This window comes from Excalfactoria chinensis, chromosome 4, assembly GCF_039878825.1.
Source record: "Excalfactoria chinensis isolate bCotChi1 chromosome 4, bCotChi1.hap2, whole genome shotgun sequence".
NCBI lineage: Eukaryota > Metazoa > Chordata > Aves > Galliformes > Phasianidae > Excalfactoria > Excalfactoria chinensis.
In genome coordinates this window covers 58829450-58854481 of record NC_092828.1, presented here as the reverse complement: position 1 = coordinate 58854481, position 25032 = coordinate 58829450, and the positions used below count along the sequence as shown (strand labels likewise).

At 40.7% G+C, this 25032-nt stretch overlaps 2 protein-coding genes across 2 annotated transcripts in view; one reads left to right on the top strand and one right to left on the bottom strand.

Moving 5' to 3' along the window:
- The first annotated feature begins 372 nt into the window (after nucleotides 1-372).
- Nucleotides 373-10708, top strand: ELMOD2 (ELMO domain containing 2). The gene is made up of 8 exons (XM_072336275.1): nucleotides 373-620; nucleotides 1084-1112; nucleotides 2319-2413; nucleotides 3181-3310; nucleotides 4178-4311; nucleotides 4883-4951; nucleotides 6052-6185; nucleotides 6584-10708. Exons 1-8 carry the CDS (start codon nucleotides 476-478, stop codon nucleotides 6739-6741), a joined length of 894 nt encoding a protein of 297 aa, XP_072192376.1. The 5' UTR covers nucleotides 373-475; the 3' UTR covers nucleotides 6742-10708.
- A 3875-nt stretch (nucleotides 10709-14583) lies between these two features.
- The window catches only part of TBC1D9 (TBC1 domain family member 9), a 41660-nt gene continuing 31211 nt past the window's right edge, over nucleotides 14584-25032 (bottom strand). Inside the window, exons 14-21 of the mRNA XM_072334110.1 lie at nucleotides 24587-24685; nucleotides 24396-24464; nucleotides 22995-23235; nucleotides 20056-20121; nucleotides 18716-18802; nucleotides 17931-18005; nucleotides 17695-17795; nucleotides 14584-16817 (exon numbers count right to left, since the gene is read on the bottom strand). Of these exons, the coding sequence (XP_072190211.1) occupies nucleotides 16092-16817; nucleotides 17695-17795; nucleotides 17931-18005; nucleotides 18716-18802; nucleotides 20056-20121; nucleotides 22995-23235; nucleotides 24396-24464; nucleotides 24587-24685 (1464 nt within the window). The 3' untranslated portion in view covers nucleotides 14584-16091. The remainder of the gene's footprint in view (nucleotides 16818-17694; nucleotides 17796-17930; nucleotides 18006-18715; nucleotides 18803-20055; nucleotides 20122-22994; nucleotides 23236-24395; nucleotides 24465-24586; nucleotides 24686-25032) is intronic.

The window sequence follows — 25032 nt, the reverse complement described above, 5'->3', positions numbered from 1 at the left end:
CCCACAGACTTGTGCTACCGACCCCCCACAGTTCTGCTGCCCTTCTCTGGACACACTCCGGGGCCTCAATATGTCGTAGTGAGGGGCACGGCGCGGAAGCCTTCCCTGCAAGCACAAATTCACATCTCCTTTCAGATCACATTTCCCTTCAGTTACAGCGAGGGGGGCACATCTCCAAGCACACGGCTTTGTACAGCCTTCAGCCAGCAGCCATTAACCGCACGCCGTAAGGCACCAGGAGCGCGGTGAAGGTGCTCGCGGTGACCGGCACGCCGCCGCCCTCCCCTCCCAACCGCCGCTCCCCGGCAGCCCCGCAGCCGGCACTTCCGTCCCCCCCTTCCCGGCATCACTTCCAGGTCAGGAAGGCGGCGGGCGGCTTCCGGCGGGAGGCTGCGGGGCGCCGAGAGCTGCCGGCCCGCGGGGCTGAGGGGCGGCCGGCAGCTCCGCGGCGAGGAGGGGCTCCGAGCGGGCAGAGATGTTGGTGCACTTGTGGGGGCTCCTGTACAGCAGCTACTTCCGGTTCTGGCTGAAGTGGCTGTGGCGGCTGCTGACGGGCAAGTGCGAGCTGCAGCGCCTGTGCCAGGGCGCCAAGGAGGGCGCGCGGAGGACGCTGGGCGTAGGTAAACGTGGGGGGGGGCGGCCGCGGGAGCGCGGGTAGAGCCGCGGGCGTGCTGACGTCACCGCGTGCGTCCTGACGTCACCGCGTGGGTCCCGCGGTCTGGTGCCTGAAGTGTCTTCTTGTGGCCGCGCTCGCTGCCTCCTCCTGAGGCGAACCCGGTGCTGGTCTCTGATGCTGTTACCCTCACACCGTTAAGAAAGCCACGCGTGAAATAACACGCTGTTTCATTTCTGGGGTGGAGGGAGGCGGGTCACGTGCTGCCAAATGCGAGTCTGATTTCAGTACTGCACGCAACAACCATCAGTCACGGTTGAGGTTTGAGGCTTTCAGTTGCTCGATACCTCTTTGTTTTAATATTGCCGTGTCATCCAGAAATTACTCCAAATTACACAAGAACGCCCGTTATAAACTAATAAAACTAAATCAGTTCAATGCAAGTGACTTTTCTTGTATTACTATTGCAGAGCATTCACTGGGATCGTCAAAAAACAAGGTAATTATTAAAAATAATAAAGTTATGAAAAACCGAGGTAATTATTTGTTATGATTAACCTTATTTCAGAGGCAGATACCTGGAAGTGCTTTTTGAGGGAAGAAGAAAGTGGGAGGAGGAAGAGCCGGAGGGAGAAGAGCACTGTTGTGGGTTCTGCATGTCAGGATTAATCACATCACGGCCTTCCAAAATAGCCCCGCATCCCTTCATCGCTCCTCAGCAGCAGTCAGACAAGTCATGGCACTGTGTTATTGATCCCGGAGAAGGTCTCTTCTCCCTGTCACAGCAATCTGCTGTGCTGCTTTCGCAGAAGCCAGAAATGAGACATAGGCAGGTGATACAGAGAGAGCAGTTGTGTGTTGCCTGTACACGACTTTCTCTAATCATGGGCAAAAGTGCAAGTTTGCAGGTAGACTTTTAACTAACAAGCTCATACTGAGTGTTCCGTAGCAGTTAGATACTGTAGTTAATGCTCAACGCCCTCAAGTGTGTGTGTGTGTCTTCAATGGCACGTAGCGTGGATGGGTCTTTGAGCATCTCTCAGTTGAGTTCTAAAGGACTTACCTCTCACCTCACTGAGACCGAACGGTGTTGGTGTGAGTGTTAATTGTATTAAGAATGCATTGTGACCATGACAAGTTCAGAAGAAGAAATAAAATAGCTGCTAAGTGACTGCAGATGGGCAATGTATTTATTCTTAGCATTTGCCCTTTTTTCTAGAAGACCAGAACAGCAGAATTATGAATTGAGTTCTGTTGTTTCAGCTCAGGATTCATACCTCAGTTTCATTAGTGCACTGTCTGCTAATTTGGAAGCATTATTTCCTTATTGAAGTTTTGTCACTTTTGCTCCTTGATAGCTGCATTTATTTAGATCGAGGTTAGGAAGGTCGTCTTTCAGTTCAGCATTTGAAGGCCAACAAGAACCTAAACTGTGGTGTTTTATTTTTTGTGGGTCATCTCCAAATTAGACGTTTTTATTGAAATGAAATTTAATAATTAAGCCAATTATTAAAGATCTGGTATGTGATTTGAGCACATTTATCGCACATATTTTCAATTTATTGACTGTTCCCTTTTCATAGTTTTTAAAGAATACTTGTGGCAGGCATCCAGAGGCTGAGAAGTAACAAGAGTAAAGCAGATGATAGATTTCTGCATTAATTTCTGCTTTCCTCATGGGTCTTTTACTCTGTACATTTCTTAGGTTCTAAGAAACGCCCTAAATGCTGATGAAACTGAAATAGAGAAGTGTGTCAAAGATGTAATGAAAGAAAAGAAGATTGAACAGAAGGATATCAGGTACGTTCAGAAGTCTGACGCAGGATCTTCAAGGCCAGTAATTCTGCCTTCTTGACACATTCCTGCTGCCGCTTGATCTAATGCAATCACTGGACAGTTCAGCACAAGCCTTTATGTAGGGTTTGAAAATAAGGTGTAGCTATGGTCACGTTCTGGAAAATAAATTGCAAAGTTTAATTTGACGTGGATTTGTGATAACCACCTCCTCATCTCACAGGTCACTTGTGTTACTCCTTGGTTGTAAGTAGCATTATCACAGAAGTTGTGACATGAATTTTATAGTTGTTCAGATATGTTTGAGAGAATGTAATGGTACCAGATGATAGTTTGCATTCCTCTGAAGAAGTAATTACGAGTGATTGAGGGGAAAACCTGAACCAGAATTTTGACTTTTCAGAACGAAACTCTTCTTTGAAGTTGTAACATTTATGTCAGATCTTGGACTGAGGTTTACAAACAGCTCGGGGGTAGGTGAAGGTACAGTAGTCAGGATGATGCGTGGAGTTTTTGTGTCGTCAGAGATTTTAGCTGAGGGGCATTACTTCCATACGTATAAGTGAAGAACGCCTGACTGTGCAGCTAGTGGTTTTTTAAGCAGAAACAGGATCCAAATAGCAATACCAGTACGCTGAAGTATGAACTGTAAATGTAAAACCTTTCCGAGTTTTAACATTTATGTTGTGCTTAAGACTTTCCTCAACATTGTTCAACAAAGAACTGATGACTAACTGCCTCTTAATAACTTCTGTTACTTGTTATTATTCCAGGTTTAAGACAAACCTGCATATGTCCTTACTGCAAATAACTGGTTATAAAAAACTTTACTTGGATGTGGAAAATCTGAGGAAGGTCACATATGATTCAGATAACAAAGAACACGAGGAACAGTTAATTCAGGTAAAAAAAACCAAAGCACAAGCAAAAGCTGTACCCATCCCCCACCATCAAGTTCAGCAGTTGTAATGAACTTGATTTAAAAGCAGCGTTATGAGCAGCTGCCCTAATGAAAGCTCTCTCCCACTTGCAAGTTTCTAAGCCATTATAGACTCATCAAAATAAAATGCCAGAGCAAAACGGGTAAACAAAAATTGCCTGCGCTGGGATCATTTGCTGTAAAATCAGACAGAGCACCAACAGCAGACTAATTTTCCTAATGGGTCACTGAAGAATCCAAACTAAATAATGTGTAACTTCACCCACGCTCTATAAATTTCCCAGCTAACAGTTACTTAAAACATCAGCCCACTCGCTGATTTCTTATTACTGCATCAGTGTTGAAGAGGACAGTTCTGTCTTCCACGTTTCAATTATCAGTACGAATAATAGCGTACAAATGATATAATTCTGTTCAAGGCTTTTTAATGTATCTGCTAGCATGCAAATCCATTGGCATGTCATTTTCTTAGTAATTCATAAGGACTCAACTTCTCCCAGAAGTCCCAAATTTGTGCATTATGGTTCGTTGCAAATTCATATTTCAGAATACTGCTGTCCTATCAGAATAGGATAAGTTATTTTTGGAAACGAAACAAGTCTTTGCTTCTGTGGTGTCTATGAAAGGAAACTAACACTTTTAAAGTTAAATGGAATCATTTTCATACCTGCTAGATTAAACTATTGCAGTACGACTCCTGATCGCCACTAACAGAAAGCAGTGTGCAGGCTGTATGTGCCCTGTGCCACGGTCAGTGGTCTCTAATGTGCTCTGAATTATGAGTTAGAACGCTTCAGAGCAACGCATAACATGGTAACATGTTTGTGCAGCTCTGGAATTTGCTGATGCCTCACGAAAATCTGAAGGCCAGAATCACGAAGCAGTGGTGTGACATTGGCTTCCAAGGCGATGACCCCAAAACAGACTTCAGAGGAATGGGCCTGCTGGGATTAGTGAATCTGGTGTAAGTAAAACAAACCGCTGAAGTTCTGCTCTAATGAGTTTGCAGTATCTGTGAGTTCGCACGAGTTAATTCTGTTTTAATAAAGACTGAATGGAAGCAGTTAGAAATGGTGCTTATATACAGACAAAATCAGTATTTGAAAATAAGCCAGCTGTTCTAGCAGCTGTATTTCTTTAAACATCTCGTTGGCTGCAGATGGGGAGGGGAGAAACAAAGTTGCTGCAGACACCTTGGTTTTGGCACCATTTGATTGGTTATGCCTTGAAAGTAATTTGCTGAAAGCTTTTTTAAGTTTCTGAATCAATGACTGCAATGAAGAACACGTTTGATACCTTTGCTAAGTTAGTTGGGCTTAGCCGAACTTCGCATCGGTTGTGTTGCTTTTTTAAACTGTATCAGCTCAAACTGAATCTAAGTTAATCTTGTGACATCTCCTTGGTTTTTGTTCTGTGATGTTTTTAGTACAAAGCAGTGTTCAGCTCTAGGTTAAAAGCCACACACGCTGATGTTGAACACAATCTTTTTAAGTATGAACTTAACAATAATGGAAGGTTTTGTTTCACACCGGCAGGTATTTTAGTAAGCATTACACCAATGAAGCTCGTCAGATCCTTTCTCATTCAAATCACCCAAAACTGGGGTAAGTCATAAGACTTTTTCGTGCTATTTTTTGTGGAAGAGCGTGTGAAGACCATCAGGTACTTTTTCTGAAAATGAAGAGGAAAATATTGGTGTTTTTTTCCATTTAAGTAGAAGCCAAAGTAGAAAGGCTCGAGAAACTCACCACAAATCATCTTCAGAACCAGAACTGTGCGCAGGTTTTTTTAGAACAGACTGGGTAGAACTAAAATGATGCAAAACGGTGGCTCTGGTTTACACTCGGGTTATCAGCTGTATTTTGGATAGCCTTAGGTTAGATGTAGATAGGAATACTTATTTTTCACCTTATTTATCCCATGTAGGGATGGTATAGATTCTCTCTAATCTTTTTTGTTGGACACTTATTCTGTAATAAGTAAATACAAGTAGGTGTTTTGCTGCTGTTCAAGGGTTTTACTTCATTTTTGAATGCCGTGTATTAAAACATATATATTTGAAAACAACTCAGGTACAGAAAAAAGATGGTAAGTCTGTCTAATGTTATTCAATCCATCTGTCCCCCCAGTTAACACAGTCACATGCTAAGAATGGGAAACTTCCCTGACTTTGATTGTCAGGAATACTACTGTATGTCATTAGATCACTGACCAGATTCCCGAGCCATTTACAGTAATGAGGTACACAAATAGTCCTTTAAAAACTTATGGTATGAAGCTTCCTAACCATGCAACAGGAAAGCAGATTTTTAATGTGGAGAATAAGTTGGGCTGGCCATGCTATTGATACTGTACTGGCTTTTTTCATGCATGATTTTTAATACTCCAGGAGATGCAATCATTTCAAATGAGTCACCTGAATTAAGTATTAATTGGTCTTCCCATCTCCTTGTTGCCTCATGGGGGCATTTATGAAACTACTGTAGAGGAAATTACGTGTTTTTCAATAGCTGACTTTTATGTGGATAGATGAAACAAGGAACTGAAAAAGGGCCTGTTGGTCAGAGTTAGTTTATGAACAAGTATTATAGGAAAAACTGACTCTTACAGTTCTTGCAGTGCCATCTGTTTCTGGGGGAAACTCTTAAGTCCTTTAACACACAAGGTTAAAAAAAAAACCAATGAACTGTGATTGCCATTGCAGATACTCTTATGCGATAGTTGGAATCAATCTGACTGAAATGGCATACAGCTTACTTAAGAATGGTGCTTTAAAGTCTCACCTGTACAACATGGTCCCAGGATTGCCTCAAATGGAACACTTCCATCAGTTTTACTGTAAGTATCTGTGGCTTTTTCGGTACACATTATTGGAGGTAGACCTGTAACAGAGACAATCTGAGGTTTGGTTGATTTATTTCTGAAGGGCGCTTCCACTTTTTTTCCTCATTGGCTGCAGCAAGATCAGGTATTAGAACCGCAACCAACACTGAGTTGCCATGCTACAGAAATACGTGCCTAAGGAATAAATGTAGGTGGCTTCCTGTATCTGCAGTCTGAAAATTCAGTATTTGCAGATTTTCCTTTATTTTTTATTCATTATTTCAGTGCCCCGGAGGCTGCAGTTAACAGGGATGAGGCACTCACTATTTTATGGGGTCGTTGTAGGTTTAACAAGCTCAAGGCAGAAGTTTTCAGAGCTCGTTTGCGTAGATGTGTGTTTATTTTCTTCACAGGTTATCTGGTTTATGAGTTTGATAAGTTTTGGTTTGAAGAAGAACCAGAAAGCATTATGCACTTCAACCAGTACAGAGAAAAATTCCATGACAAGATTAAGGGCCTTCTTCTGGATTACGATGTGATATTAACCTTGCAGAATGCAAAGGCACCGTAACTCTTCTGCAGCATATCAGGTTCTGCATCAACAAGGGAATTATGCATTTGGTTGCAGGTTTTGCAAGTTTCACTATGAACTGTATAACAATAGAACTCTTTTGCATAAAAAAGAAAAAAAACAAGCTAAATTGGGTTATGAAAGCTTGGACAATCAGCCTCTGTTTACAGCTCTTATATGCTATTCTCCAAAGGACATTTTTGTGTGTGTGTTTATTTTGTACTTTGGTTTGGTTTTGTCTTTAACCTGGATGTCTGAAGATCCTCCGGATCATTTGCTCTCAGTTTCTTTAATACTTCTTGGTGCAAGAACTTGAAGCAGATATTTATTCTGCGTGGTGTTTCTCATTAATAGGTTTATTCGATCATTGTATTTTAAAGGTTTTTTTAGGTGAAGTTTCTAGTTTTGGGCTCCTTGTGTTCTCATTCTGTATCTGTAGTCTATCGATCATCCACTTGTTAGTGTTCTACTTCTGCCATGAAGGGAATGCTTTCGGTCATTTGCAATCTTGGAGAAGGGGCTTAATTGAGCAGCGTACCAACGTACGTGCTGCAAATTCCTTCTGGCTATGGAAGTTTTCTCTTTGTGGATTTGTACCAGCAAATGTCTGTGCTTGGAAAAAGCTTCATTTGCAAACCATCGGAAAAAGAATCAGAAATCACTAGTGTGAGGATCGGGTCCTCTTTCTGAAAACATTCCTGCTGTGACAACTTCCCCATTCTTTCTGATCTAAGACGTTTGACTTTTTGTTGCCAGGCCTTTCTTTTAGCAGATGATGGGGAATTGTGATTGGGAAGTACGAGGGAGTCAGAGAGTTCAGTCATTAATGGGAAATAAAACAAACCCCACAGATGCATCTTCCGTATCTATCCGGTGAAAATTATCCCCAGCTCTAATGAAAATGCATTTTCCATGCAAGGATGCAGCTGCGACACATTCCTTAACCTTGGCATCCTCAGACAATCTAATCAATAGGAGTTCGCGTGTGTGTTTTGACAAATAGTTGCTTAAAAGCAGCTTTAAACAGATTTGGTAAAACCATCACTTCTTTTCCTAAGACCTATTACTAAACAAGTGCCTTCTGCTTTATTCAGTCAGTGTTTTATCTTTATTCTGTAACCGGATCGTAGCCTTAGAAGCTTGAGTTAACTGGGAAAAACTCTGTTGGCGTGCACCTAACTAGCACACTGGCACAAAAGTTTTGTGCTAACACAAGCTTTCATGGTTATTATTTCAGTTTTTTAAGTCATCTCAGGTAAATTAGTTAACAACTATGACTCATAATGATGAGGCTCCTGAAGAACACAGGTTTGGAGCAGGAGAGGAAAGATAAACCCCTTGATGTAACGAGTAATGCTACACTACAGAAACACTACATTTGTTATTATACTACATAATCTTATGTTTCCTTGGAGGGATTAAAAACCCATGTGGACGATGTCCTGAGCAGCCTGCTCTGGGTGACCCTGCTTAAAGCAAGGGGCATTTGGACCATGGGGTCTCCAGAGGTGCCTCCCCACTTCAGTAATTACATGATTCTCTATGGTATAAATAGGGACTTCTTGCACTGCTCTCCATCCCTTAAATGTTTGTGATCTTTGTATTAGTGGGAAAGCTCCTGGTCATATATATATATATATACGCACACAGGAGGTAATGCAGTTCTGTCTTCTTTTTATGGTACTTTAGTTATTGATAATGGTTGAACAGTTCTTGAGTTTAACATGCACAGGGTGGGGAGAATTTCAGCTCACCTACATTGGACTGATAATATTCTACTAAAAAATAAAACTAAATATTGTTCATAGTTACGAGTATGTATGGTTATACCATGGCCTGTAAGCAGAACAGCAGTTCTTTTGCTGCTCCCAGGTACTTGGAGTCTTGTAATAGCCGCCACTGAGATCCTGTGGTGCCGTTTCTCTCTGATCTCTGTGCAAATTGGACATTCCCAAAGTCTGACAGAAGGAAGGAGTACAAAGTGCACTTTCTTCTTTTAGAAAGTGAGTTGTGTACTAAGCACCAGACCCAGCTTCTTTCATCTTAGTCGTCTTTAACCATTTTTGCTATTGCTTGTAGATCTCATCTGCAAGTAAATGGGGGACATCTTTTGCACTTCAGAAGTAATCACAAGATTCCTGCTGCTGCTGCCAGACAAGGAGATCCCATCTTTTAACTTCATCTTCCACTTGTTAGACAGTGGCAGAGCTGTTACCGTCTCAGAAATCCCTCTCCTCTATGGTAGAGTCTGCAACCTTATATCTTTTGTGGCAGTGGTAGCACACACAGCCTACATGCTGATCTTTCCAGCCTTGAAACTTGTATTCAAGCTCCTTGATCACTAGGAAGCTGCCGTGTAACTACTGCCAAGGCATTTGAAGCCCTACCGTCATGGTTTAGTTTTCCTTTTGCTTAATGGAGACATCTTAGACTAGAACGTACATTGAGCTCTGTGAAATGCACGTTCATTAGCTTTTTTTAATTACAAAATGTCAACCTGTCACCAGATATACTGTATCTGCACCACATACATGGGAATGCATTAGTTTGTACGTAGTATTTGTTTGAGTATTTGCTAGGCTCCACTACAGTTTCCCAGTAAATGGTTAGAACCCGCATGTATTTTGGTGCGATCAAGTACTCCAGTTCTTCTGAGAGTCACTGTGTGTAGAATAGTAGCAGCTCTCCCTGTTCTGCACTGGCCGTGGGCTAAGTGGTAGTGGCTAGAACATGGGGCAGGGAGAGGTATAACTGCAGTTAGGGGAGGAAAGAAGAGTGTTTAGAACAGTGTTTTACTAGTAAGTCAGTGTATTTTATACCAACTCTGCTACAGAATGACAATCCTAAGGCTATGGAAAATTCAAAATGGCCTTTCTGCAGGTTGATATGATCAATTTGCTTTAACATCAGAACTTGTTGCTCAGAGCTTATTCTAAGAATCCTACAAGTTAAAACTTGGTAAATTCTCTTGCTGTTATTTATTGTCACGTGTTATCTTATGGGAACTCATAAGTATTGTTAGTTTGCTAACACGCTGCATCTTCAAAGCATTCGCTACAGCACGGCTGATACCTAACAGCCAGTTTAGGACAAAAATAAGACTGAACACAGCGTGGTTCTCTAATTTGTTTTGTCCTTGTAGCAACTGTTTAGCAAACTGCCTCCCTTCCCCTTGTTCAAGCACGTGCTTCAAACGTGGTACAGCACCATGAACAAAGTCATCTGCAGATGTGTAAAGATTGTTAGAAATCAAGGTAGAAGCTCGTCTTTCATTCACTGAACACAAGGCTTCACACATAACCAATATGATTGGAAAGCACAATTTGAAGGCAGTGCTACCTAAGAAACAAAAATGTTTTCAAACTGCTGCTTCTGCCATCTGATAGTGCAGACAATAGGATCTCCTGTCCTAAAAGGGCAGTATGAGAAGGGGCCAATGTAAGCAGCGAGTAGTTTTGGGTTTTTACTCATTGGGGTAAAACAAACAAAAAACAAACCCTGAGCATTCGTTCCCTAGATTTTTCCATCCTAGTTTAAATAAACATTTAAGACCAAGAATGTTAGTTAGCCTTGTCTTAGGGATTATTGTGATGGAAAAGGTTTGTGGGAATTCAGTAGTCACGATTATTGGAAATACAACTAGTGGGTTTTTTTGGTCATACCTGTTTGTTTTGTGTTGCTGTAGTGCTGTGGTGATCTATCTTGGGACTGATGTTTCCTGTGCCAGTCTGTATGTTGTCTTTCACTTGGGAAGGGGGCGGTGGAGGGGGGGGGGAAAAGACACCTGAGAGTGCTGCCGGTGGGCAGTTGCTCCTTATCACACTGTGCTTAGATAACTGCATTCTAATAGAAATTTGTGTTTACCACAGTATAAAAGCAATAATGTAAACTGTGATGTCTGTGTAATGGAAACTTACGTTTACAATGGTAGGAAATAAAGAACGAGTTATTAAAAATACTTGTCAGTATTGGGGCGTTCCAGCCTGCTGTCATTGTTAGGAGACTAACAGTTTGCAGTTCGCCGCTCATTTATGTCTTTCCTAGCAGCTGTACAGCACAGTTGATAGAAGCAGTAGAGGCTGCAGATCATGGATATGTGTGAGAGCTGAAATGGCAAAAAAACTGCAACAGCTTGAACAGCTGCATCACCTACATTTTCTGGCTTTAAAATCAGCATCCCAGATCCAGATCTAGAAATAAACACCAAGAGAAAGGAAGGAATTAGAGAGATTAGAATCCGGCTGTGAGATCTACACAAAAAGGTGCTTATTTTTAACTCTCAAGATTGATCTCATGCTACAGAGCAATGCTTACATGCAAGTCTGCTTGAAATCTCACATCTGTTGTAACAGGAAATTGTAAAATGGGAAAGTCAGTTTGGCACATCTGATCGATTTTGGTGTATTGTGACATTTAACGCTTCCTCTCTCCCTCTCCACGAAGAAACATTTTTTCCTAACTAAAGACATGACTACAGTGGTGGACCAAACATTTGGCTGTAGAATAAGAGTTGCACAGGTAGGCTGCTATGCACCACCATCTGCTGCTGCCAGGGGAAGGTGGTTGTTAGTGCTCCCTGACCATCACCAGCTATCTCCAGTATTGTTTGATCATTGATTGCTAAAACAAAGTAAACAAGAACGCATATATGTTTATATATAAATAAACTATATCAGGGATGTTCTTTTAATGGCTACAAAAAGCCGTCTTGTTGCTAAGAGACAGCAAAGCTCCAGGAGCAAACTGACAGCTGGAAGAACTCTGGCAAACTTCTCTGGAGAAACCCTAATTTATCTTGGTTGGTTTCCCTGCCCCCCAATATCTTTCACCATGTAGTCATCTTCATTAAATAATTCACTTAGTTTTTCACTCGGCCTTTGCTTTTACTTCTGAATTTTGGAGACCAAATGCCACTTTTAACATACAAAAGTACTACTATATAAGAATTTTAACCACTCCACCTCTCAGTCTTTTTTCCCCTTTTTATTCAGAAGCACAGAACAGGCTCTGCACTCTTCCATTCCTGAAATGAACAAAACCTCAACTGTCGAGCTGATCAATCCTGCAAATACCAGTTGTTTTAGCAAATGGGATGAGGAAGCAGATATTCAGGAAATCCTGATGGATGTTGAGCACTCCAGGAAAGAGAAGCAGTGGTAAATCATCTCCTAACAGGACATGCGTTGGGAAGTTACCTATCACCACTTACTGATCACATCTTGCACTTTGATTAAAAATAACTTCCCATATTTCATGCCTTGTATACCCAGCACAAAAACACACTTCTGCAATGACACTACTGGTGGAAGCACGTATTGCTTTCTTATATTATTAGATATATTCCAACTGAGAGAGTCACAAAGAAGGATACCAACAGAGAAATGGCACTGAAGCTCCACAGCACTGACACAAGCTCAATGGGAGGAGAACTGATGAGCCTGTATTACACCAATGCAGCTACAGGTGCCTTTTTTGATCTGTCACTTATTCATTTAGGCATAATGTAGGCTTACTGTGCTTAGGCGCTACCTTTAACTTGCTGCTTTAAGTATCTCAATGGAATTTAAACCCTTCAGTGACAGTTTGTTGTTTGTTTCTGTACCACACCCACTTGTCAAGGGACCCAATTAACCCAGGCTCAAAAAGTTGCTCAAAGTTAATAATCACGGAGAATCTGTGATAGGAAGGACACAAGAGAGTACCCAGCATTAGCGCACAGCTTACCCAACACAAGTACCGTCTCTTTGCTTGACCAAGGCTATTTCCTTTCTCTCCCACAGCCCCCTTACACAGCATGCCACACGCACCATGCTGGCCTCTGCTATCTTCCTCAATGACACAGCACCTGGCAGCTAACATCCACTGTAACAGAAGTGCCAGCACCATTAATATCAAACTCCCAAAGGTGCTTTTCTCTTTCAAACTGTCATAACGTCTAGTTTTCAGTAGGTTTAATACATGAGGAGTCCATCTGCTTGCCAGAAACACAGGTCAAGTGAACCTCTATGAGCCCCAACAACCACTGCCCTTTCTTCTAACACCCAGAATTCACGAGGTGGAAGAAGTTGCGATAAATAGGTACCATTTAACTTTCATACACTGTGAGCATCTGAGTAAGCTGAAGGATAGACTAGAAGAAAACTTGATGGATGAATGTTTCTTTGTATCTTCCCCTCCTCCTTTAAACAGAGCTGCCTGAAGCAAAGTCCCACTCCCTCGGGGTTCCCCTGTCTGTCACTTGGCTGGCAGCATCCCCAACCACACCAGGCTCCTTCCAAACTAGACAAGCAGCACATCAACATCCAGAAACAAATTTCAGTTCTCAAGTGGAAGAAGGTCTTCCTTTTTGTTCTTCTGGCTGTGAGACCAACAGACCTAACTCAACTCTACTGCTCACAGACTCAAGAGAGTCTCTTATCTCAAAAGGTATCAGTCAAGAGACTTGCTTACACAACATATCCAGATACACAAACACTTCAAATATGCACTCACGTTTTCTCGAAGGTCTTCACGTGACTGCATGCTGGTCAGCCGAACTTTAGTAACTTTCACCAACTTGCACCCAGGTCACAGCAGCTCTTGCCATCAAACAAGCACCTACCAGGCAGCCATGGGATGCGGCCCCATCAGGTGAGCAGCCTTCCCAAAATACCTGGAGAACTCAGCTTCCTGGAACAAAACAGCTCTTAAAGACAACTCAGTTCACACTCAAAAGCATGGCTGAGATGATTGTGTTATTCAGAAAGGTAAGGAAGGCTCTTCAGTAAGACAAACAGAAGTCACCCTGTTAATGGCTATTGGGGTAGGAGTGATCCTTGTGGATGCCTCTTCTTATCACAGGAAAGCCATTTTGCTGCTACACTGCCATTCCTGGTGGGTAGAGCATAACTGGCAAGCTCTTGTACTTCATGTACAACGAAATGTACTTCACCTGTAGTCCATACAGCTCTCGGGGTGTGCGGCAGATTGCCGCTATGCATCAATACAGTTTGACACAAGAGACTCATCAAAGTATTCTGGGGTTCTACAAACTGGAAAAGGCTGAATGTGTTTAAGGAAGAGCTGAAGGCTGCTGTGGCAATGTGCTGGCTGCCAGGCATTTATGATCAAGTGCCCAGTTCTGGCTTTAGCAGGTGAAGTTAAAACATGAAGCCATGTTCTTCAAAATGGTGATTACAGCTTCACATGAATATCATGATTTGATATGCACATAAACCAACTTGCATTGTTTTCATATACAGAACTACTGCTTTTTTGTACTGTTACACAGACTCTACAGGGATAAGCCAGAAAGAACTCCAATTACTCTCAAAATTAACACTAAAATGGCTGAGATAAGGGTTAAGTGTGCAAAGCTATTAAAGCACTCAGAAATCAAGGTGCTTTATATACACACAAATGGCAAGACGATAACTTTCAAAAATAAATACGTATTTAGAGTATAGATATATATTATCTGTTCTATTACTGCCATGGTTGTGAGGCTGATGGCTTGTCCTGTGAAAAGCATTTTAACACTGACAGATGTAGAAGGATGCCTGCCAAACTGTGGCAAGACACAGATGCTCTATAAAATACCTGTGGGTCATGAAGAAGTATTAACAACCGCTGTCACCTAATGTGAGCCTAACATGGAAAAGCATCCCACGGAATTGCATGGTGTGAGAGGCCTATGTGGACTGCTTGCTTGTTGCGGACCCAATCAAACACATGCAAGTGTTTAAGGAACAGAAGCGGCCAAGGCTTTTCTCCTGAAACCCGGTGTTGTGGAATTAAAGTCATTTGTCTCTGTAATAAAACCCAATCGCCTACTTCCCCTCCAGCATGACTTAATATTAGAAATCAGGTCTGTGCAGTGTATTTTATTTGTTTACATTTCCTATTTGTGGTTTAAAAACCACTTTATCTGACAGTTTAAAGTCATTCTTTTAAAATAAAAAGAAAACACAACCTCTGCTAAAAATTTGCAAGTTACATGGCTGCAATATACAGGAGTATAAAAAAAAAATCAACAGTATTCTACAGAAGATATTCTCCAAACAGCAAATAAAGATTAGGCATAGAAGCATGACCCTGAACTGAACAAGAACCAACTAAATACATTTAAAAAAAATCCTGAATATCTGTATAAAAGAAGTAAGGATTGAAAGTGCAGGTGCTCCAGTTTGCATTTTAACATATTCAGGAAGCTGATACAGGATACTATTCATTTTATATAAAGTGACAGTGTTCTCAGTAAGACTTAAACATTCAGTTACATTATCTTGCAGCTTTTTCATTACCTCTACTTTACACTGTTGTAAATGAAGACTTATGCAATACAGTTTTTTAACTTCTTAATCTAACAAGGATATAGTAAGTTGGTGGTAAAGGTTAGTTTTCAAAAGCTAAGCTAAATATGCTGTAGATCCAACTACATACGTTGTGTTCTGGTTTTTTAAATTTATTTCTAAAAACATCTCTCAATTTCTAAGGGACTCCACCAACCTGTTTTGGTACCTGCATACCATTGGAGCTTAATGGCAGCAAGGCTTCCAAGTCCACTTGCTCCAGGCAGGGTCACGATGGAGATTCTCCCTTAGTGGCCAAGGGCTGTCCCTCTGCTGGGTTTGGTCAAAATGGAGGTGGCTGAACTGAGGCAAAGGCAAATGGACTCTGTTGTGTTGGAGCAGAAATCATCATACTTAACTGCATTTGTGTGATGCACCAGCTCAACCTTTCTACTTTCGAGTGTACCATTCTCGAGCAAAGGAAGTCAGGCCCCAGGCAGGCAAGGGAAGCTAGGCCCCAGGCAGGCATCACTGAAGTGATCTCGTATGTATTTGGAAAATGAAGCCTACATTTAAAAACATGATCCTTTCTGAGAATAAAAAGAAGAATTATATGCAATAAAGTTATCCTGCAGGGATGGTGCCTGGAACATAACTTTACCCTGAAGGCCTATTCAGGTTGACAGCGTCCCTTTAAGTTTTAGTTACTCCCTCTTTTTTTTTTTCCTTCAATATTTCCCCTCAAGAATCAGATCTCTGCATACGTCTCTTTTAAAAACGCACACAAATATTGGCATTAAGTTTACATTTAGAAGAACTAATCTTTACCATTTAAAACTGACAGCAAGGTTAATAATACACACACTTCACTGACAACTGATATTTTTTTTTCTGTATTTTGAATAAAATTTGCATTCGTGTAACATTTCCCACAGAAAGAGTGATTATACTTCAAGACAGGTAAGTATGCACCCCAACATTTTCACATTAGTGAAAACAATAACGCTTTGAAAATACCAAGGCCTGTGCCAGGTACTCATAAATACATGATAGAAAAAATAAAAAAAAACACACTGCCTTTTATCCCGACATAGTAGAGATTTCATAGTCACTGGCCGAGGTGATTGGTTTACCCATCATCCTGACGTTTTTAGCATTAGTAATCCTAGCCATCATGGACACAGGCTTATCAAAGTACCTAACCAACGCCGGCTCAGTCAAAAGGGAGGCTAAAAACTGTTCAAAGGTGATGGCCCAGTCCCTGTCAATGCTAGTGCTTCTATGAAGAGAAGTGGTGTGGTTGCTCCGTACTAAAACAGTGTCTTCACCAATGTCCTCGCAGTGCAGCTTTTCTTCTTCATGTGAACCTGCACTCAGCACCGAGTAGGAGGACATCGAACTATCATCTTTTGTATCATCATCAGAAATAAGCATGGAAGAACAGGCTCCGTTGTCCCTGGGAGAAGAGTCTTCAAGTTTAATGTCTTCCATTTGCATGCCCAGGGTGCTCTCGGTGCAAATGGCCTCCTCGTCGTTGGTGACAAGGCTGCCTTGGAACGGCTTGTGCTGTTCAAGGGGGTACTGCTGGCCGTCTTTCTTCTGAAACAGCTCACTCTGAATAGTTTTGCTGCAATTGTTACTGCTGCTGTCTGCCTCTTTTGTGGGCTGTACAGAGAAGAGCTTACCAACTTCACCTATCTCCAAAAGCAGGCTTGTGACAGCGGCGGTAGCATGGTACAAATCTTGTTCATTGGGGTCTTCACTGAACATGTTATACATTGTCTTGCACAGTTCGATGAACTGTCCCTACACACACAAAGAAGAAACATTACTGAGAGAGAAGAAAACAAATACAGCTGTTCAGATCTAGTAAATCCACTTAAAAGAAGTCTGGAATAGGGGGATGACAACAGTTTATGTGATTAAACTGAAACTGAAAACACTCTGGGTGCAGTCTAGAAAGCATTTTCAACTATTGGCAGCCACATGTTGCTTCTCTCAGCTATTCAGAATATTCTAAACTACTTTGTGTTCCTTCCAACAGATGACAAATTTCTCTCCCTGCAGCCAGAGGAGGGTAACAGAGGGTGAGCAGTGAGATGCAGTATTCACTCTGATGCCTTTTCTTATTGGAAGAATGCTCAGTGTAACTAACAGTCTGATAAAACCAGTGAGAAGTAACGAGAAATGAAAGAAGTGACTTTAGTGTTCTCTTAATTGGCAGTGGTAACTCAGCTGAATGCAAACCTTTCAAAGTTCAAAATGGACTAATAGGAAGGAGATTTGCTTAGGGCTACCTAAAGAAAGAAATACTCTTCTACAGTGAACTTTCCCTACAAACTTCAGAAGGAACAGCTGCTGTGGATTTGAGACTGACAGTATAAATTAGAAAACACAAAACACTTCTCTCAGGTAATATTCAGTGTCGTATCATCCCCGGTCTACAAGCCTAAATAACATGTTGTCATTCCTATATGTACGCATCTCGCATTCATGATGGTCTGGGAGCTGGATACAACTATGTTGATGATGCCTAACATATATTCAGCTGACCGCTGTGCTGGTAAGAAAAATGATCTGCCTCAAAATAAAACTTTTACTCAGCATTAATCTATTGGATATTTTTAAGTATGTTTAAAAGCAAAGTTTAAAGTTCATGAAACATAAATGTCAGCAGAAGTACCTGGTTCAGCTTAGGCAAATCCTTTGCATTTTTGGCTTTGGATTTATTCTCTTGGCTCCACATTCTCAGGTAATTTCGATTCTCTTGTGAATTCTTCTTGCCTACCATCCACAGATTACCCAGAGATGCAAGAAAAGACCACGAAGAAACTGTGAATTACTACCCTTTTCCACTTTCAAAAGGAGTATCTTGTCAAGAAACTGAAGATGTAATTCAGAGGGAGACAACATGCATACCTTTGTCTGTTTTGAGACTCACTGTAACAAATCCATCATCTACTCCTTGTTTGTTCCTGCTGTCCAGACCAACAACTGGAAAATAGAAGGGTGGGGAGAAAGACCATTGTGTTTTACATCTATAAACAGATTTCAGGTGTACCATATAAAATAAAGAAAATGTTCACTTTACTGAAAATGCAGAGAAAAAATGCTAAAACTAAGCTACGACTTTCATTTACTCTCAAGTCTGCAAACAAATCCCACATAATTAGTAATTACTTACAATTACACTCGCTAATATAAATACTAGGATTTTTTGTGTAATACAATGATTAGTCTGTGTTACCACTACCCAAACAGCTTCTAGCATGATCTGTGTTCAGTGATTATACTAAAGCATCTTGTTTTATCTATTAGGACTCAAAACATCCATCTCTACTAATTCTTATCTGTATTTTCAAACAACATTCCTTCCCTCTGTAATCTGGAGGATGGGTAAGATTTTCTTAAATCAGAGAAAAATTTAACATCATATATCTCCAATGAAGAGAATGTCATTTAAGACAACGGAGTTGAGAGAAACTGAGAGACAGAGAGAGAGAGATGTCCTCTTTAGGCTACAAAAAGATTTCAGACCACTGAACTACAACTAAGGATAACAAAATATGTATGCAGGCTACCTACTTCTTTTTACCCAAAACAGTTCACTCCCAGACTTTGATCCAATGCAAAAGTAGCTTTTTAAGAAGACATGGTGTTTGAAGTGCATTACCTTGTATTTTCCTATGACAAAAGATGCCTACCATGCGTACATTCTGGTGTGATGTCTTCAAAAAAGTACTGCGTGGCTTCAAAAGCAGAGTCTGGTTCTTCTTGCTCAGGGGATGGATCTAAGCAATATCACAAAACTCCATTTCATTAAAAACTCTGAACTTCCATTAAAAAATGTAACATATTCCAACCGATACACTAAACATTTCATTTTCTGGAAATAAAAACTTGAAGATGTGGAGGTTCAATTCATGGGAGATGAAACAACTGGATCCGGTACCACTTTTTTTTTTTACTGTCACCCTTTCCATCTCCAAAATCCACCTCTCTCTGGCTTCTCATAACTGCCTGCCTTCAGAACCTGGCTTGTTTCCATGTCTAACTTCTATTACATTCTTCTGTGCAGTGTCCTAAGCAGGATGTGAACCTGTACTAGCTAGAAACAGCCTGTTATGACTTGTATGAACCTCCCCAGTTCCTCTATACCAGAACTCGCATTCTTCGAACTAGATCTCTTCTTGCTCAGTAAAGTCAATTGTACTTTTTTCATTTCAACTAGTGAATCACTCCAGCCGACATCCAAGTAAACCCAACTGGGAGCAATCAAGGACACACATGTTCAAAGCACATGGAGGTGAATGTCCTCTCACAAGTTTTAGATGCATTTACCAGAAGAGCAAACACACACATTAATTAAAGGATCCAAACAACTGCAACATAATTAAATAACAGATTCAGCGAGGATAGCAATAGGTACTTTATCACGGGCCTCAGACAAGCCAGACAGGATACAGTTCCAGGACACCGTTTTCTTTGGGGGCAAAACTGTTCTGTTTCCATCCCCTCTCCACCCTAAACTTTGTTTGTTTCACTTAGTTGAGTACAACTGCTTCTACAACTCTATGGAAAACATCTGTAAAAATGATCTGGATTTTAAAACAATCAGAAAGTATCTTTCTGGAAATACTTGTATTGACTCAGGGAGGATCCTGAGAAGAAAGAACCTGGAGACAGAACAGTAACCAGGTCACACAGGAACATTCTGAACTGGCTTTACTGCTAAATAAAATATGTTATGGTGACAAACACTGAAGAACACTATTTGTTCTGCATGGGGGAAGTCACCAAACAACTCAACTGGCAAAAAAAAACCTGTATCAATGGCCTTTTTGTGACAGGAGAAATAAGAGAATCAGATGATGCTTTCAGACTTTCTAAATCATCTGGGTAAGGCAAAATCTCTTGTTTTACCACTGCACACATAAAATAATTTCTACAAACTAATTCTAGCTGGGACAACTACTTGTTTACAACACTGGTCCAAAGTCCAGTTCTAGCCACAAAAACAGCTATTTTAATATAATTTACTTACCAGGCAAAACATGCATTTTATACAGTAGCTTGAGCTTCTCTGTAAGATCACCATGGCATGCTGCACCTAAACATTGTATACAGTATGTCAATACTCAGTATTCTCATTCTGTTTATTGTTGCTAGAATATTGCATTTAGAAGCTGCTACATTCTGCAGCTGTCACCTTACAGTTGCAATTAGATCAGAAAGCAGTCATTTGATCATATGATCATATGGTCTTCACTAGAAATGAATGAATAGCATGAGAACACAGAACACTTCAAATGCTGTACTTCTGCGTTAGATCCTTTGTTGTTTGCCTATTTCATAACCCTCAAAAATAACCCATCATACCACGTTGCCACTAAATGTTTAGCAGGAGACCTTTTTTTAAGATAACATTTTTGTGTGGACTTCAAACTTATCCGAGGATCCAATAAGAACATCACAAGACTTAGAGCATTTATCAGGAAGAAGAAAAACAATAAGAAAGAAAAGGCATTCAAGCAAACACAAACACTATTCATCACCATTTAGCCAAGGGCTAAATTGTTATTTCTGCAATACCCTCTGGCAGCAGATATCTACCTCAACTCCTTTCTGAAATTAGCTGTATGAAATCCAAGCAGTCTACTGTAGACTACTGTAATAAGTAAATTGACGTCAACTCATTTGAAAGCACCAAATAACCTAAAATCAGACTTCCTCATAAATCATCCCTTTGTAACATATAACTCAGAAATAAATGAATTAACATTAATTAACTAGACTAGACAGATTTATTTTACCTTACAGCGTCAACCTACCTCAGTTGTGCAAACTACAATGAAGTATGGATTGGCAAATACTACCATAGTCCATTGTTAAACTTAAGACTGCAGTAAATACAGACGTCAAGCCAAAGAAATTGGTGCATCTACATTAGTCATTTTAGTTTTAACTTGGTCCTTTTGCTTTAAGTGCCACAACACTCTGCAAATGCTTTCTGTTCTGGTGAAGTTTCGCCCCAGGTTATGCACCCACATGATACACTACACTGGTAAAAGCAATGCGAAATAACTCAAGCACTGAACAGGCTGCAGTTCTGAGTCTTTCAGCAATGGCTACAAATGCATTCATCAGAGCAGAAGTCGGGGTATGAGGTACCTGGTTTGGTTTTGCCCATCTCCCCAGATATACTGAGTACTGAAAAGGCTTAACAGCGTTGCTTTTTGCTTTTTTTTCCTGAAAGGTGTCTGTGTGCTTTTCATTGAAAGGCTCTTTTCCTCCTCAAAACATACAGGTGTGAAGACAACAGAGTGCAGGACAAGCTGTCATTTGGACGCTCTCAGAGACAACCCTCTGAACCTTTCCCAGAAGAGAGACTTTTATAGGCCACACTCTCCACTAATGACATTTAAGTTCCCTATCCAACCAGCATTATCATTTTCTCCTTTTTCAGTTTACTTCTACTCTACTCTCTCTCTTAATCCGTAGGCCTGGTTATTGATTGCAGAAGTAATACACCTAGGACATCACTGCATACACTGTGAGATGTGATACCTTCCTATCACACAGGGACACACATAGGAGCTGTCAGCAGACTTCTGAAGAGATACTCAAGGGCAAACAAAACCAACACCCTGATTATATCCTCCTCCTACTCCTTATACGTGCATGTAAACTTCTCAAAAGTCATCCTCTTGAACAGTGAAAAGGGAAGACATGTATTAGAAGTAGCCACACCATGAGGCATACTGTGGGTTACCTCCATGAGTCAGGGAAATCCAGGCAGCTGTGCACAGAAAAGACCACAGTGTTTTGTGAAGTACAAGTTGGTTTTGTTCTTGTTTTTTTCTTTTTTCTTTTTTTTTTTTTTTTTTAATTTAACTATAAAATGTAGCCAAAAGTGAAGTTCTACAAAGTTAGAAGTTCTCTCTGAGTATTACTCTTTCATACATCATCACCTCTTTCAGATGGTATCTCTAAATTCCTATCTCTTCAGTGATATGGGACCATGTCCATCTATAAGAGATTGCATCAAGCTGTAATACAACCATAGCAACAAATGAGTTGCACTATGGACAGAGCTGCAAAAAGGTTCAGTAAAGCTTCGTTCTCATTCTTGCAAGCTCACTCTCAGCACAATCCCATCACAGCCCATGCTCTTCAGTAATGCTGGGTAACTGCTGTCTGTTCTGGCCTCAACTTGGTTTCCAAGCAATATGGAATCCAATGCTCAAAGTACTGGTAGTAGGAAGCAGTACAATGAAGTAACAATCGATGACAGACCATTTGGAAAGAGTATGCCACTCTTTCTTGGAAAGACAAGCCACTATCTTCTTGTCCCTTTTAAAGGTCTTCAGCCACATGCAGATGTGGTCATTGATATTAACACTGACAGTTGCTGCTAAAGCAGGAAAAAACAAGACTGCATCCTTATGTAATGATTTCTAGATGAGTTAAAGTTCACAGGTTTAAAGGAGGCCATGTGAGAGGTGGGAAAGCATCAGTAGCAAAATGAAGCACAGTGACTTTAAGGGAGACCTACAGCTGGGCTCTCAGCTAAGCTCTCCTGGGACAGCTGTGAATATTGCTTTACACCACATCCGAGGTACAGGAATTGGATCATGCCCATCACACTGCCACAGAGAACCACAGGTACTCAGACTATAATCAACGTGTAGCTCACACACAGTCCTTCTCCCAGTGTGATATAAAAATGCCTAGTGTAAATGCACCTACTGACACCAACCTAAACCCCTGTGGGTACCACTGCAATCAGCATAATTAAATTAACCGAGCAGTAGCTTGAAGAGCTCTTAAAACAAAAAATGACTTCCACAAATCAGCATACACCAAACTCAAACTCATTATCTGATAGCTGATAAAACATCTATGTTTGTGACAGAGTGGATCTCCTTTAGAAACAAACTGTTTTAGACAGATTACTTTATGAGTGCTGTGAATTCTCCTTACTTAGCCCAGACACGAATTCACGGAAGTTGATGAGCAAGTCTCCATTTTCATCGAGAAGTCTGAATAAGCGTGCAGCTAATACATCTGAATGAGTTCCACATGCCCATGGAAAGAGGAGAGCAAACATCCCCTTGAACTGCTCAAAATCAATACGGTACTGCTCCAGATAAGGCAGGCTGGGATCATGACGGTCAATAGCATTGCTGTTTCCTCCCCAGTAGCAGCTGGTCAGATGTTCTGCCTGAATACAAGGCAAATGTTGTGACTGTCATCACCTCTGTAAACAACTCATCAGTTAACGATGATAAAAGAGCAAAACTTTTAAACACACTCTTTAAACTACACAAGTGTAGTTTAGATACAGATATATTTCCACCTACCTAGCCCTTGCAAATCTACAAAACAGATTTCTCCTTAGTCCAGCACAAAATGATATCTATCTATCCCTATCAAGGAATCAGAAAGAGGGGGAGAGTCCCATAGAATCTGTAATTTTAGGGTATAAGAAGTCTTAGCGCTGCACAGTGATCTACCAGATTGGACTGTCTTAGTATTCCTGCTTCCATAGTAGACTGAAAGGCAGCACTGCAGGATTTAGGATTTAGGCCCTGCTATTACAGATGGGAAATTGAAAGGAAATAAATACATTATGGGATATCACAAAATCTCTTTTACAACAAACCAGAAGATTAAAGTATCTTGTTTCAGGGCACTGCAAATGGAAATGAAGCTACAGTGTTTTAATTAAACCTGCATGTCGCTGTACACTTAACTAAGACATCACTTTGTGACACTATATTTCTACATATTACATTGCGATATGAGAACATTAATGAAGATTATTTTTGTGTTCAAATCTAAAGATCAGGTATAGAGAAATGAGTTTATGAAGACCGATCAAAAGCCCCTCCATGTTAACTTTAGATAATATAAGCTATGTTTATGTGTACTCATTTTTTCTACAAACAAACTGCATATTATATTACTTCTTCCATTGGCTTTTAAAAATTGGCTGGACATTAGGAAGTATTACTTCTCAGAAAGGGTGGTCAGGCACTGGAATGGACCTGCCCAGGGAGGTGGTGGAGTCACCAACTCTGGGGGTGTTCAAGGAAAGACTGGATGTTGTGTTGAAGGACATGGTTTAGTGGGAGCTATTAGTAATAGGTGAACGGTTGGACTGGATGATCTTTTAGGTCTTTTCCAACCTTGGTGATTCTATGACTGTTAATTTTCTTTTGTATATTCATTAATCCAGCAGCTAACTCAAGTTTGCATTAAGATACCTGATAGAAAACTCACAGACACAGCCTTGCCTTTAGTAAACAACCCAAGCCTGTATCACACACAAACATTTGCTTTTCCTTCAGGCACATGATCTTATCATCACTTCAGCTTTACCTTGAAAAGAGCATACAGCTCCTCCAATTCATCAATAGTGAAAGAGGTCTCTGTCACAATAGTTCGTACCTTTTGAAACATAACATTAACAGCTGTTACACATCTGGAATCCATGCCTCACAAAAAGCTACATTTAATTTCAGAAACGGGTGGACTTTAACCTCCGTAAAGAGCATCATTGCAGTACTTACCACGTTGCGCTTTGTAGTGTCTTCAAGGGTTTGGATAACTTTCAGCCTTTGTTTGAATCTCATTTGTTCAATCAAATCTGCTCGGATACTTCCAAATTTCTTAAGTGAAAATTAAAAAGAAATAAAATTTTAAAAAAAAAGAGAGAAAAAGGATAGTTTGTGTACTGACTGTGTATGGCATTCCTTTAATGCACTTAAGAAATTCTATTTGGTGAAGGATCACAGCTAATATTCTGAAAACAGTAAAGATACACTTGTTTGTTCTTACACTCTTACTTGTAACAAAGCTAACAGTGAGCTCCCAGCCCCTGCTGCACCCAGCTAAGTAATGAATGTAGCAGTCATTACATAACAGATGTCTTGATTTTTTTTCCCCCCTCTCAGTGGTTAACTATGGGATTGTTGGGTGTCTTAACAATTAAATCAACCAACAACCCTTCCTGGGA

What these genes read in the sequence shown, in the direction of transcription:
- ELMOD2 (XM_072336275.1), top strand. Translation starts at nt 476, where the DNA reads ATGTTGGTGCACTTGTGGGGGCTCCTGTACAGCAGCTACTTCCGGTTC. An exon ending in GCGGAGGACGCTGGGCGTAG is followed by an intron (nt 621 to 1,083) that starts GTAAACGTGGGG and finishes TTACTATTGCAG; the next exon opens with AGCATTCACTGGGATCGTCA. An exon ending in ACGAGGAACAGTTAATTCAG is followed by an intron (nt 3,311 to 4,177) that starts GTAAAAAAAACC and finishes ATGTTTGTGCAG; the next exon opens with CTCTGGAATTTGCTGATGCC.